The sequence below is a fragment of the Gymnoscopelus braueri genome (genome assembly GCF_963280865.1).
Source record: "Gymnoscopelus braueri genome assembly, chromosome: 3".
Classification (NCBI taxonomy): domain Eukaryota; kingdom Metazoa; phylum Chordata; class Actinopteri; order Myctophiformes; family Myctophidae; genus Gymnoscopelus; species Gymnoscopelus braueri.
In genome coordinates, this window is record NC_137612.1 from 38,207,180 (window position 1) to 38,222,168 (window position 14,989).

The following is a 14,989-nucleotide window of genomic DNA, read 5'->3' on the forward strand; positions in this document are numbered from 1 at the left end:
CTGTGTCTTTACATTGAGGACAAAGAAGAGGTTTCATGAAATCATTTACACTCAGCTGTGACTTGCTTCACTAGGAATAAACCAGAATGCTTAATTTCTGATGTAGGCATAATCACATACGTGACTTGGATAGTGTACCATTTAATTGTGCCTGTGTATTGTTGCACACACTATAGGGTGATTTGCGCAATATGGTGCTAATCCAAATTTAAATCAGGCACATTGTATGCAATGTTATTATAGTTTTTATTTTATTTTCTTTTTGACTTGTTTTCAATTTCAGTTTAGTTTTGATTCGTTTTTAAGGGTTTCCTAGTTTAGTTTTTTTTGTTGTTGAAAAGGCTTAGTTTTAGTTTAGTTTTTATTAGTTTTAGTTTAGTTTTTTCATTTTAATATGGATTATTCAGCTGCAACATTCAACAAGATCAGAAAATAGAAAATATAGCAGATCTACAAAACGTGAGCTTAGATCTGCTATTTCTGAAGATGTTTGACAAAACAAAATTTTTCTCTATGATTTTAGTTAGTTTTTTTTGTAAATTACATAGTTTTCGTTATTTCATTACTTTCAGTTAACTATAATCACCCTGATTGTATTTTGTCACTTTTGGGTGTAAACCTTATATTTATATATATCCAAAACCGTTCCTTTTCTATTATTATTTTTAAAACATTTAAAAATAGTGAAAATAGCTGATCTACTAGCTCACAACACATGCGTTGTGAGCTTGTAGATATGCTATTTTCACTACTTTTGTGTGACACTCTTGTGTGATGAAGTAGGGCATTAATTTACGAAAACAGTATTAGAGACAGAGCACTGGTTCGATTATAAACTGACTTCAGATGAGTCATTTTGATCTCTATGTCCCTTTGACCCTAAACCCTTCCTTTATACCACGTGCCGTAACCTCTCCCTGAACCAATCCAGACTGTGACAGATTCTCAAGCTTCACACAGCAGAGCCTGTCTGATGGCGAGGACCAGCTGGACCGCCTCCAGCAGGCGGAGCTTACTAGAAACACGCCCATGGCGCTGTGGCGGGCGGGAGCGGTGCAAGCCTGGCTGGAGCTGGTCATGGCAATGCCCATGTACTTGCACGCTTGCTCGGAAAATGTAAAAAGTGGCAAGGTACACATCTAATACATGCCAATATTACAGTGACAGAGGGAACAAAGTGTGTGTGCGTGTGCGTGCGTGTGTGTGTGTGTGTGTGTGTGTGTGTGTGTGTGTGTGTGTGTGTGTGTGTGTGTGTGTGTGTGAGAGCAGTTATTACTAGTTTTTAGATCCAAGCACGTGCCTGCATACATGAATGCCCACATAAGTTTTCCTTATGTGTAAACAGTTCATTGAACTAATTGATTATAAAAATATATCCATAATCCATAATGTAATATAATAATTGATTAATAATCAATCCCTATTTTGGGCATGTCATAATGGGCAAAATGTTTGATTTTCTTTTACAACATAAGTCAAATATAGTGAAAATAGCAGATCTACAAGTTCACACCGCATCACATCTGATGTTTTCACAATATTTTGCAAGACACTTGTGCGACAGAATATCGCACAAGAATACAAACGCTTAAATGTTAATTGAATTGTTGAGCTGTATATATATATATATATAAAATGTACAAAACAAACCATGCTTCTTGATTTTTATAATCGATCGAATAATCACTAAGAAATAATGGATAGTTGCGGCCCTAGTGCGTTTGAAGGTGTGCTGGTTTGTGAGGCAGAAGAAGTGCTGTGACATGAAATGATGAATACTGTGGACCTCTGGGCTGTGCAGGTGCTGCTGGGGCTGAAAGATGAGGATCTGGAGCTGGGCCTGGGCATCAGCAACCTCCTGCACCACAGGAAACTCAGACTGGCCATCGAGGATTACAGGAACGCTGGAGGGGACCGAGTGTGAGTGCCAGCTTAAGCCTGAGTTATACTCGACTGTGTGCCGTGCCGCTCGTCGGAAATAAGTAGGTTGGAGAGGCTTATTGTCGTTATCAGCCGAGAACGCGGGAGTCCATCCGCGTTACAATGCGCTTAATCTCTCAAAACAGATTCTGCTCTGTCAGCACCACTGCCCTAAACATGTAGTGCTGTTGCTGGTAGAAATAAACACAGAAGCACCCAGGAGGAAGTGGACTAAGAAAGGGGAGGAGCCAAACCGAGGAAAACCAAAACAAAGGGGGAAAAAATATTTATTCCTTTTCTTTTACGGAATGGGTTCCCAGATTGCAAAGCGTTTTTGAAAGTATAGCTGATCTACAAGCTCACAACACGTTGCTTTGTGTCGCGAGAGGGAACTCATGCAGGGTACAGGATAAATAAGTGAAATTGGAAGTAATGACTCAAAGAAATGAGCGGACAAAATTGGAACTGGAACACTATACATTTTAATTGGGTACTCTCTCCTGATTGACTCTCACCTGAATTTTATTAAAGAGTTGCAAAGATGGGGAGACCCCTGTTATTGAACAAGCACTCAATAGCAATGATTACTATCAGTTAGTGCTTTAACCTGTTAACGAAAACTTTTAGTTTAAACCAGAAAATATCTCTTACCCTACCTTTAATTACTTGAGTAAATGTACTTAGTTACTTTCCACCACTACTTATGGGCAAATGATGTGGTTCAAGCTGTTAACTTGTTGACTACATAATCCTTAATGTCCAGGGTTGAGCTCTGGGCTCAGGATGTTGTATGATAATGTCTTCCCTTCTCTATGCACGAGAAAAGGGTCCAGCACACGCAGCAAGGCATCTTCCATAGTTTAACACTGAAATCCCTGATATAATAGTGGACATGTTTCAGCCAATATGGACTTATTTAGCACAACACACACACGCACGCACGCACGCACACACACCTGGTACTAATATAGAGCAAATGTGTTGCATCAGTATTTGCAAGCATTATGGTGCAAGTATGGAAAACCAATCAACAACAACAAAAGAAGAACTATTTTTTTCACCATCAATTCATTAAGGCCATTTGGAGTTAAGACGAAGCAGCCCCATCATCACAGAATCGTCCTAAAATGTGTACAGTTCAGATCAAAAGCAGCATTACAGGGTTAGGGTCTGTCAATAGTCTGTCATTTAGTACAGACTTTGATGGACAGGGGGACACATGAGTTCTTAAAGAGGTTGAGCTGTACTGGGGGACTCTGAAGTGTCTGCCTTAGGGAAGAACCTTTAACTCAGGGTGGAGGACATGGGTGAGGTCTGAAATAATTGTTAAACCTATAATTGTGGTGTGCTGAGGAGGGATGAGCCTGCGACTGAACGTTCACCTCGTCTCAAATACAAACACAACACAATTATAACTACAAATGCAGGCGTAAATTGGTGGACAGTTCAGAAACCTGCCTACCAATGACATCATGGATGGGGAATCCAAGCTAATAGAAACTACAGCTTTTCCTGGAAAGCTAGCATGCTGAAATAGAAGCCATTTAAGATGACAGTTTGAAATCTTGTTTGAAATGACTAAACCTTTCTACCGATGATGTCATTTCTCAACCATCCACAGCCCACCTCTGAGACGGAGCAAGTAGACAGAAATGGTGCCATCTTATAATGAGCATTAGAGAGGACCAATTATACATTTTCGATTTTTGCTAAAAAGCATTATTTCATACTTTGGCCATTAAAAAATAGCAGATATACAAGCTCATAGCGCGTCACTTCGTGCCGCGCTATGAGCTTGTAGATCTGCCATTTTTGTAAAATCTTGAATATTTGTGAAAATCTTTGAATAGATATATATTTTTAAAGCTAACATTTTTAACTCAAATCTTTGCTTCTGGGGGTCTGTGGAACAAAACATTTTGAGATGGGGATCGGCGGCCAAATACATATCATTTTGGGGGTCCTTGACATGAAAGAGTTTGAGCACCACTGAAATAGCAACATATGTTTTTCAGAAAACTTGTTAGGATTTAGAAGACATTTTTAGAATCGAGACTCAGGTCTTGATGGGTTAACCCTCAGACTAAATTCACTGCTGTCGAACAGAAACCTTGTATGTCCATATTTCAACCTTTTATGTTTTTTCAACAAATGAATCCTTACTATGGCTAATGGACTATAATCATCCGCTATTAGGCTGTCCAAAGCGTCAGAGATGGACCACCACTGGGTGGCCAACACATGGCTGAGTGACGTAGGCCTGGCCCAGTACTCCCAGACCTTCCACACTCAGCTGGTGGACGGCCGGGTGCTGAACTCCCTGAGCCGCAGAGACCTGGAGAGACTGCTGGACGTCAGCAACCAGTTCCATCAGACCAGCCTCCTGCTCGCCATCCAGCTGCTGCAGATGCTCAACTTTGACAAAGAGGTCCGATAACCCACAGAGGCTATCTATCTACAGTCTAGCATGACACACACACACACACACACACACACACACACACACACACACACACACGCACACATGCACACATGCACACATGCACACACATGCACACACACGCACACACTAATTTGCATCACTATACTTGTGAGGACATCATAATTTTAGGTTGGCAGTTTTATGAATGCTATTTATTTATTCAAAATCTTTTCATTCAAATTTTCAGTGGCAGAAATCTTAGGGGCAGGCATACAATGACATCTCAGATCCCAGATCCCATTTCTTTCAAAAGTAAAATAACAGAATTATTAAGGCAGATATAACATAAGATCTGAGGTCTACTATCTACTTATATAAAGGGCAAAAACGCCCCAAAACACACTCGCCCCCCATTCTATATACTGCCGATTTGCCTGTAATACCGCCGGATTTGCCCCGGGGCGACTGTGTTTTGGGGCGAGCGTTTTGCTATTTCAATCGATCAAATAGAATCACTTTTCGGTTATTGCATCGTCTATTTCTCACCTCAAATGTTTTCACAAACATTCTTGAGAGCAACGTTTAGTTGTAAATGACATTGCTTCTTTGTTTACATGGCTGTCATGTTGGATAAAGCATACAACCAAGAAGCGCAGGTTAAATCTCCACACACACATCCTTCCAGTATGATCTTCACCCAGCCAGCAACAACAACAAAACAATATTATGGCCTACCTTTCTTTGCGGTCAACTGTGAAGAATAACATTGCAAAAATAGTTCCAATCCAGTGCGTAACACACAAACAAAAACACCTAACTTTGAGTCACGAGCGCCGTGAGGAAAAAGTCGAGGCTTTTACTGTGTGTGCGACATGTGTGTGTGTGTGTGTGTGTGTGTGTGTGTGTGTGTGTTGTTGTCATGTGACCACTACTAGCCAACCAACAGCCTGGACTACATTCAGTGTTGCCAGATTGTGCGCGAGAAACAAGCCACCATCCATGTTTATGCAAAAAAAACAGACAAAGACGGCGACGCAACCGAACGTGTGCAGTGTGGGGGGATAATTCTAATTCCTTTTTTTAACAGGTCGTTCAATTAAGTCCTTGCGGTCTTGTTTCCAATGAGAACCTGTGAGCAATTAGGGGTTAAGAGTCTTGCTCTGGGACAAATTTCATTTCATCGACACATATGCTGGCATGGCCTGGAATCGAACCTGGGGCAACCAGGGCCTTTGGCTCCCTAGGCGGGCTCACTAACCACTCAGCTATGGCCGCCCCAATGGGGGGGGGGGGTTGAGGGGAGACGACGTAGGCCTGATAATAGAGCCCGTGCGCGGCTAGCGGGTACGGGCGGCCGGACCTCTAGTTTGCATATAAAAGGAATAAAGACAAATAATAAAAAAAGACTATGCTGCTGAACACCCTACGCCCCACCCAGACAAAAGAAAATAAAATTTCTCCCCTTCATATTCCCAATTTAGTAATTAAGCCAATTCCCAATTCCCCTGCTTCTCTACGAGTGATCCATCCCTGCTAACCCCCACAGTAGGTCACTGGGAGGGTAAAGACAGCCACTAGTCTCCGCCGATACCCTAGCCGTCAAGCCAACCATCTTCTTTTCCCCTGACAGTGAAGAGCCTCACTAGGGGGGTGTAACGCATGTGGAGGTACACATTATCCTCACCAGTCCCCCCCCCCCCACCCCCTGAACAGGCGCCCTGACCATTTGTAGGGACCATCAATGCAGCGACAGAAATCAGCCCTCCCTCCCCAATCGCACCATGAAGACTATAGTCCACGGTGGTGGGCAGGAACTTTAACCTGCACCACCTGGACGTATGAATGCTATTTTGCCATTTTTTAAACCTAACCCTAAAGCCTGACGTGTTGTGAGCTTGAAGATCCGTTATTTAAGTATAAGTATAAATCAGGCATAACTCTAACCCCTACCCCTAAACCTAACCTCTAAATGCCTTGTCCTAACCCTAACCTAAATTAGGAAAAACCTTTTCCTAATTAAGCAAGCGTGTATAACTCAAAACATTTCTTTAACTATAACACAACCATTTCTCTAGTGAGGACCAGGACAATGTCTATTTCTGAAGTTCCATTATTCTTGTGGGGACATGTGGCCCTCACAAGTACACACACACACACACACACACACACACACACACACACACACACACACACACACACACACACACACACACACACACACACACACACACACACACACACACACACACACACACACACACAGTGACCACACACATCCTCCGCCCATCCATGGCTCTGTGTTTTCCTTGGCCTCTGCCATATTTACGCTGGTGTGGTTATCTGTGCGTTGTGTTTCCACAGGCCCTGCAGACCCGCCGGGCTCAATGTGAGCAGCAGGATCAGGACCCCATTGTTTGGACATGTCACCGGGTGATGAAGTGGGTCACAGACATAGACCTCAAGGTGGGTGGGAGGAGGGGTCAATGACCACACTCACTTCACTAGTGGGTTTTACAGGGCAGACTGGAGCACACACACACACACACACACGCACGCACGCACACGCACACACACACACACACACACACACACACACACACACACACACACACACACACACACACACACACACACACACACACACACACACACATTCATCCTATATTATAATTGGCTTAAGGGAGGAGGTGCGGGCGGATCACGTCGGCCGGCCGGTCCTCTCTTAAGCCAAGTTTTGTATAGGATATACTGTATATACATACATACATACTGTGTGTACACACACACACACACACACACACACACACACACACACACACACACACACACACACACACATACACACACACACACTTATATATAGACTCGGCACTACAAGAAAGTCCGTAGCAAAGTAGCCTGCAAAACATAACAAACTAGAAAAAGTGCTCCTCGGAGCACAGGTCTCCGCCAGGTCAGGTAGGTTATTTTGGCCTCCTGGTGGCGCTATAATAGGCCAATGTGAAAAGGGTGCCATTTCTTCCTAGGCCGTGTACGGCAATCGGACACTGCATTCATGATTTGAGGCATTTCGTTCTAAAAATGTGTTTTGCTAAATTTGACCTGCTGGTGGTGCTATAACAGGCCAATGTTAAAAGGGTGGCATTTGCGGCAAGTTGCACCGCAACCAGACGCTGCGTGCATGATTTGCGGCATTTTGCTCAAAACAAGCCACTACTGCAAAGTTTAGATGTTAATCTTAGCCAATCAGGATGGAATATGTAAAATAAAATCTATAGAGATAGAGATCATGTGTACCGATTTGCGTGAAATTTGGATAAAATGGGAAGGAGTAATATAAAAAAATAATATAATATAATGCCCTCATCAATTATTATTTTTTACTTGAAATAAAAGCATAGTATAAAGTATAATATAAAATTGTGTATATTTTGTTCTAGGCCACTAAAATACAAAGCACCATAAAAATAGATAGTCAACAGTTCAGACCAAATAAATTCCACACAGCAAGCCTCGTTTATGAATAAACTATTATTGTATAGTTTAGAAGAAAAATAACTTACAGCTCCTCTGTAACAATACATTTTATTGCTGTAACCCTTCTTTACAACATGATCAAAGGTCAAGCCATCGAGAACAATGTACTGTACAGTACAGTACTATACTATACTATGTGCTGTGTGTGTGTGTGTGTGTGTCTGTCTGTCTGTCTGTCTGTCTGTCTGTCTGTCTGTCTGTCTGTCTGTCTGTCTGTCTGTCTGTCTGTCTGTCTGTCTGTCTGTCTGTCTGTCTGTCTGTCTGTCTGTCTGTCTGTCTGTCTGTCTGTCTGTCTGTCTGTCTGTCTGTCTGTCTGTCTGTCCGTCCGTCCGTCCCTCCCCTCGAAAGTAGACCAATCACTGTTAACATCTCTACCAAATATTGGTAGAGAGATGTTACTCACCAAATATCATCATTGGGTAGCGACATGGACCACAATAATTAGCTCCCACTGTTTTAGAGAAAGAAAACATCATGTCCACTATGCTTGATCTTCAGGAGTACGCAGATGGTCTTCAAGGCAAAGGAGTCCATGGAGCTATGCTGGCTCTGGATGCCTCCTTTGACACAGAAGCTATGGCCAGGGCCCTGGGAATCCCCTGTAACAAACACATGCTGCATCGACACCTGTATGAAGAGATGAAATCCCTCTCCATAGCTTCAAGGTACATTATCAGAATCAGACCTTCCTAAACACACCTTCCTAAGCACACTTCATCATAAAATCATAGCCTCTCATGTCATTTGGTAAAGTGGTAGCATAGTGTTGAAATGTGTCAAAATAAATAAATAAACATTAGCTTAGAAATAAGACCATAACCACATTCATCATGTTGGCCCTATTGAGGCATGTCATTAATTAAGAAATGTCAAAGAAATAGCAAAAATAGCAAATTTACAAGCTCACAATTTGCCGCAATGCGTTGTGAGCTTGTAGATTTGCTATTTTTCCTATTTTCTTATACAAGTACAAAATTGGGCTTTAAGTGGTTAACAATTTCCATTACAATTTTATTTGAGTGTCTTACACTCACACCATTGTTACATAACATTTAGGTAACATTACAAATATACGACTGTATAAAATAGGGCTTAATGGTGCGTTCACACGGGCAGAATAAAAGATACAGATACAAAAATGCGCCACATCTTTGTCGCTGTGTTGCTTTGTATCTGTGTTGCTCAACGCGGTCGCTGGCGTCCTCAAACGTGCGGACATCGGAGCAGCAGTTGTAGCTTTGTATCTTTGTATCTGGAAGTTGAACCCTGCTCAACTTGAATTTGTAGCTTTGTATCTTTGTCGCTAGAGCTACAGCTACAAACGTCGGATGTATCTTCATGTCGCTGGTTTCTATTGAAAATGAATGGTAGCATGTATCTATTAATCTGCCCGTGTGAACGCACCATAAGTGGTTAACAATTTCCATTACTATCTTATTTGACTGTCGTACATTAACGTAACATTTACATTATTTACATTACAAAATCCAATAACAGTGGGACGCCGATAGCCAAGTGGTTAAGGTGCGTACCACATCTGATAGCTGACTAACAGTGAGACCCCTGTTCAATTACCCGGCCGGGCGGACATTTTCTGCATGTCACTCCCTGACTCTCTCCCTGTTTCTCTGCATTGGTAACCATCAATAAAGGCAAGAAAAGACAGAATAACTCATGTGAATAATAAACAAATGTATACTATAGTAAGTGATGAACTTCTTTCGATGGTTTACTTTCACAGCTGTGATGAGCAGAACAGTGAGACCTCAAGTTCCTCCTGTCATTCCCCTGCCATTGCAAACCATTACATCATGGAGCGGGAGTCTGTGAGGAGAAGATCTGGCAGGGTGTGTTATTATTTTCACAAGCAACCTGCATTTATTGATTTAATAGCAAGGCTACTGCAGTGCGTGTTTCAAATGATGCCACAGTACAGTATGTGTATGGTTTCATTGCTTTATACCTGAGGTTCTCAAACGTTGACATTTCGGGTCCATTTGGTTCCATTATTTGTATACTTTCAGAGTTACAGACTTGTAAGGGTCAATTTAGAACCCCTCAAGGAACCCTGAGAGTCCCTGGACCCCACTTTGAGAACCATTGCTTTATACAATGCTGCTCTGAATGAAAGTTATATATATGTTTGTTTTTCTCGGATTGTTCACTCTTGCCTTTCAATTCTTCCAGAGTCCTTTGAGGTTGCATTCAAACAGCCAATCAGTGGAGCGAGGCCTGGGTTTCCATGGCAGCTGTGGATCTCTGCCTAGAGAGGCCAGAGTGCAAGTTGTGCCGAGGACCAAGAGAAGCCCCATGTACACCTTCAACAGTGTCGAAATTACCAACGTCTGAACCGCCAGCACTGTTTGAATGACATTGTTGTTTACTACTGACAGATTGCCCTTATATAAAGCATGTAACCTAATCACCGGACTGATTCAAGGGGAATTCAAACTGTGCTACATGGCCAGGGTTCAATTTGTAAAAGAAACAGAGGGGGACATTTTCTTAACCACATTCCCTTGCTTCATTGTGCTTCATCGCATCACAATGAGTTGTGAGCTTGTAGATCTGCTATTTTTGCAATCTTTTAAAGCTTCTGTAGATATACTGACCACACAATGTTTCAACTTTTACATCCAAATGCCTTTTATATTGTCCTGCTTCACTATAACCTGGAAACCACACTGATCTAGTTAATAGGCTAGTATCTAATGTGGGTTAAATTAAAAAATAATATATATAATTAATTCTGTACTTTTCTCCTTTGTATGTGAAATCAGCCCTATGAGCTCTTAAATCTGTAGTTATTTTCAGTGTGTCTACAGTATGTACATACATACAGTATATTTCAGTATTAAAATGTTCTTTTGTAGATGGTCATCATAGCACCTTTTATCCAAAGCCCTTTACAAGGTTAATTTACATTCACAGACACATTCACACACTGATGAAACAACGCAAGACACCACCTGCTCATTGGGAGCAGTTTGGGCAGTCGGGGATCGAACCGGGATGATCCCCATGGCTCTCAGACGGCCGGTCTGCCTCCTGAGCCACTGCTCGACCCTGCAATTGAACCTAAAGATATTCAGGTCATGTAACATCACAGAAGCTGCACAAGGAAGCCTCCTGAGTCAACAAATGATGCTGCTGGAGATACTGCAGAGTGAGTGGGGGTGATATGCTGCTGTCTCCATAGTTAGTGTGGTTGCCCGAATGGGCAACCAGACTATTGTTATAGAGAAACTTTATTCTTTCTTTATAGATAAACAATATTTCAAACCGCATCTCCTCCCACAGTTTATTTTTCCCAATTTAGTGCCATATGTCAAAATGACCGGCTTCACCGGGAATCGTGCACTTGTATTTTGCTAAGAGATTGGTTAAATAGTTTAATTTATATTGATTTATTAGTGCATTAAATTTCCCCATCCGCTTTAATGGGAAAGTGAAAAAACTAAAATTCAAGTATTTTTTGCTCTGAAACAGTAAGAGCTAGAGTTACCAGATTTGGTGGGGAGGTTCATGATTTAGTCCGAATTTTTTTAAAAAAACACATTACACCAGTCGGCCTCATGGTGGCGCTATAACAGCCCACTTTACGTTTTGGCCTCTAACTCTTGAACCGTAGGTCCTAGAATAAGATTAGATTCCTTGGGTCATGACGCATCTCCCCATATAGGCCACGCCCATTTGCGTCAGGATAGATTTTCCGCCATTTTGAATTTTCTTCAAAACACACTTTTAGCTCCTCCTCCCACATATTTTCTCCAAATTTCACAAACATCGGTACACATGATCTCTGGACCCATGCGATAATCTGGAGCGAAACAGAATTTTGATAGTCCATACCGTTCGTCCGTAAATGGCTTCCAAAGTTAGCGGGAGGGGCCCGTTTTACAAAAAAGCCCACAAATCACGAACAAAACGTCCAGTCAATCCCAAATTTGAATCACATGTCGAGGGTAGTTTACTCAACGAATCCCCAAAAGCATTTCCACTTTGACCCATAGGGGGCGCCACAACTGCGCAAAACGTAACCGTTTGATGCAAAAACATGATTTTTGGGGGGATCACTCCTCTCAAATTGAAAAGCAGGTGATCTCAGGAGTGACATGACGATGTCATTGGCCCGCTACATGTGTGGGAGGGGCTTATTTATTTTAGTGGGAGGGGCCTATTTCTTCAAATCAAAACGCCATGTATCACGAACACAGGATCCAATCAGCACCAAATTCGAATGGCACGTCACGCGGCCTCCGACGGTATTCCTCCAGGCGTATTCCTCGCGTCCGGGCGGCGGCAACCCGCGACCGGCGTCGGCGCAACCACACTTTGCAATTGCCCTGAATTGCGACGCGTCTAGTTATCAGCTGCTATTCTGTCCTGGCAGAGCTCTATTTTCTGTACCTCAAGTCATCACCAGCTCTCTATACATGTGATGGGATTGGGAGGGATGTAGGCTGGAGGTTTTCTGACCTAAAATCAGTTACAGATGTCCTCCACATCTTCAGACCCATTAGATGTAAGGTGCAGTGCAAGGCTTGTCATCATTACATTGACAAGATGTAGCTGGCCTCTGGTTAACACAGCACTGGAGTGGAATACTCCGATGTATAATTTATTATCATTTCTGTCAAGTTTTTGCAGCAAATCACGACAGCAAATTCTACCACGCAGGACTGTACCTTAAGGAAGCCTATGATGTGCACATGCCTGTACACTCCAGCAATGAAACATTCCACATGTTCAGTTTATTCAAGAGCTAGTGTTAACAGAATATTATTTAACCAGTCTAGATTGTCATCACCAATTAAGATGACATAACATTTTCAGCACTTGAGCAATGTGTAAAACTGAGGCAAACTGCAGTTTCACTGCATTGATCAGTTCATTATAAACTGGCAATGGCCAAAGTCAATTGTCAAACTTGGCACTGGCTCCCCGTCTCAGCCAGGATCGACTATAAGGTCTTACTAATCACTCACAACTGCATAAATGGACATGCCCCTCCCTACCTACTGAAACGAATTAAGCCTCCACAAACTTCCACCCGCACCCTCAGATATACGAGCAGATTCCTCCTTGATGTCCCTGGTACCAATCTACGAACTATGGGGGACCGGGCCTTCTGCTCTGCAGCGCCACGCCTGTGGAACAGCCTTCCTATTGATCTGAGAGCACCACAGACTGGGCTCTTTTAAAACAGGCCTGCTGACTTTTTTGTTTTGGAGGGCATTTTCATGTTGAATTGTTGTTTAGCCACATCTGTTTTTAAACCCTGCTTTTTTAACCTTATATGATTGATGATGTGTTTTTACCATGTGGCACTCTGAGATTCCTTGTGAATGAAAAGTGCATTACAAATAAAATGTATTATCATTGTTATTAAAACAAAGTGAATTATGTTAGATCCCATTACTTGCAATGTAGGATTTATAGATAGGTATAGAAGAAAATGTGAGCCCTATACCGCATAGGAACACGAAACATGCAATTTCTCTGCAGTGAATAGTGACAAACTCTTTGCAGTTACACTAGAGGGTAAATCCACACAGAACTAAACAGGTTTGTCAACCTGTGAGGTGAAGGTATAGGTACAAGCGGGAAGATTATACTGGTTCAAACTCGTTTCATTTCTAATATATTCAACCACTGCCCTGCTGGAATTAAGTTAACCACTTAAAGCGATATTTCACTTTAAAACATGTTAGGGGTAATTTTTTAAAGATTTTATAAAGAATTTCCCCAAAGAATCTTTAGAAATAAATGCAAAAGGCAATTGAAAAAATACGGCCCCATCACGTATTAGAAGGACAATATCAGTCATCAGAACCAGGGACGGTGTTTTCAATTAATCCATCATGGTTAAAATGGAGTTTGAAGTTACAATGGGTTTGTATAGGAAGGGGGCGTGTCTGATCAAATTAATATCAAATATCGAAATACTGAATCAAGCAACTTAAAAAGTTTCTGGGGTGAAATGCAAAAGCCTGAGTAGACGTTAAAATGAGATGACAAACATATTTGAAAGGGAAATATCCCTTTAATCCCTAATACTTTGCCTATTTATGACAAATTGTGAAAAACTACTACTACTGATAAAACATGCACTGTGCGTGCGTGCGCGCGCGTGCGTGCGTGCGTGCGTGTGTGTGTGTGTGTGTGTGTGTGTGTGTGTGTGTGTGTGTGTGTGTGCGTGCGTGCGTGCGTGCGTGTGTGTGTGTGTGTGTGTGTGTGTGTGTGTGTGTGTGTAAATATATATAATTTAATAAGGTATCCTTCTTTGACTACAACTGACTACAGTGGCCTATTTGCCTTCTTTATAGGCATATCACTATCAGGCAGGAAGAAAAGTTTCAAAAAGGTTTTGTTTATTAAAGAATAGTGTAATGTAACCTACTATTGTTGAGAAAACAACTAAAGTAAACACAATCATATGTTAGATCATTGCTGTATCTATTCATTGAATATATTATGCTACTGCACACACAATATAACAGAATAGATTTTGTTCACAATCACAGTTCATCACATAAAATGTGGTACTTTTTGTTTTAAATGGTCCTTGGAAGAACCTGGCAGGACCTTCACCAGCACTAGGACCAGCTCACACACACACACACACACACACACACACACACACACACACACACACACACACACACACACACACACACACACACACACACACACACACACACACACACACTCACTCACGCACGCACGCGCACACGCATACGCACAAGCATACTAGCGTTGCCATAGTTTGTGAGAGAAATAAGCAACCAGGTCTACGAAAACAGAGCACTTTGAAAATACCCAAAACTCTTGCAATAAAATGTGGAATATTTGGAATGTTTTTGAAACATTCCAACACAAATGCTCCCTGCCTGGCACAAAATATTTGAGAACCACTGGTTTAAATAAAAAAAGGTTTTTAAATGGAAGCAAACCTAAATAAGCAAGTACACTTTAGAAACAAGCCCAAAAACTTACAACCCACAACTACCAATCTTTACAAGCAACTTTACAGAAAAAGAAGCCCAAAGTCGCTTATAATAAGCCGAAGTGGCAACGCTAACACACACACACACACGCACACACACA

The 14,989-nt window shown here is 41.9% G+C and overlaps 1 protein-coding gene across 1 annotated transcript; it reads left to right on the forward strand.

Annotated features, from left to right (window-relative positions):
• Positions 1-832: 832 nt before the first annotated feature.
• LOC308082750 (kazrin-A-like) lies at positions 833-10,633 on the forward strand. The gene is made up of 7 exons (XM_080424741.1): positions 833-1,131; positions 1,802-1,920; positions 4,117-4,348; positions 6,704-6,805; positions 8,378-8,544; positions 9,621-9,726; positions 10,067-10,633. Exons 1-7 carry the CDS (start codon positions 1,030-1,032, stop codon positions 10,226-10,228), a joined length of 990 nt encoding a protein of 329 aa, XP_080280867.1. The 5' UTR covers positions 833-1,029; the 3' UTR covers positions 10,229-10,633.
• Positions 10,634-14,989: the final 4,356 nt, after the last annotated feature.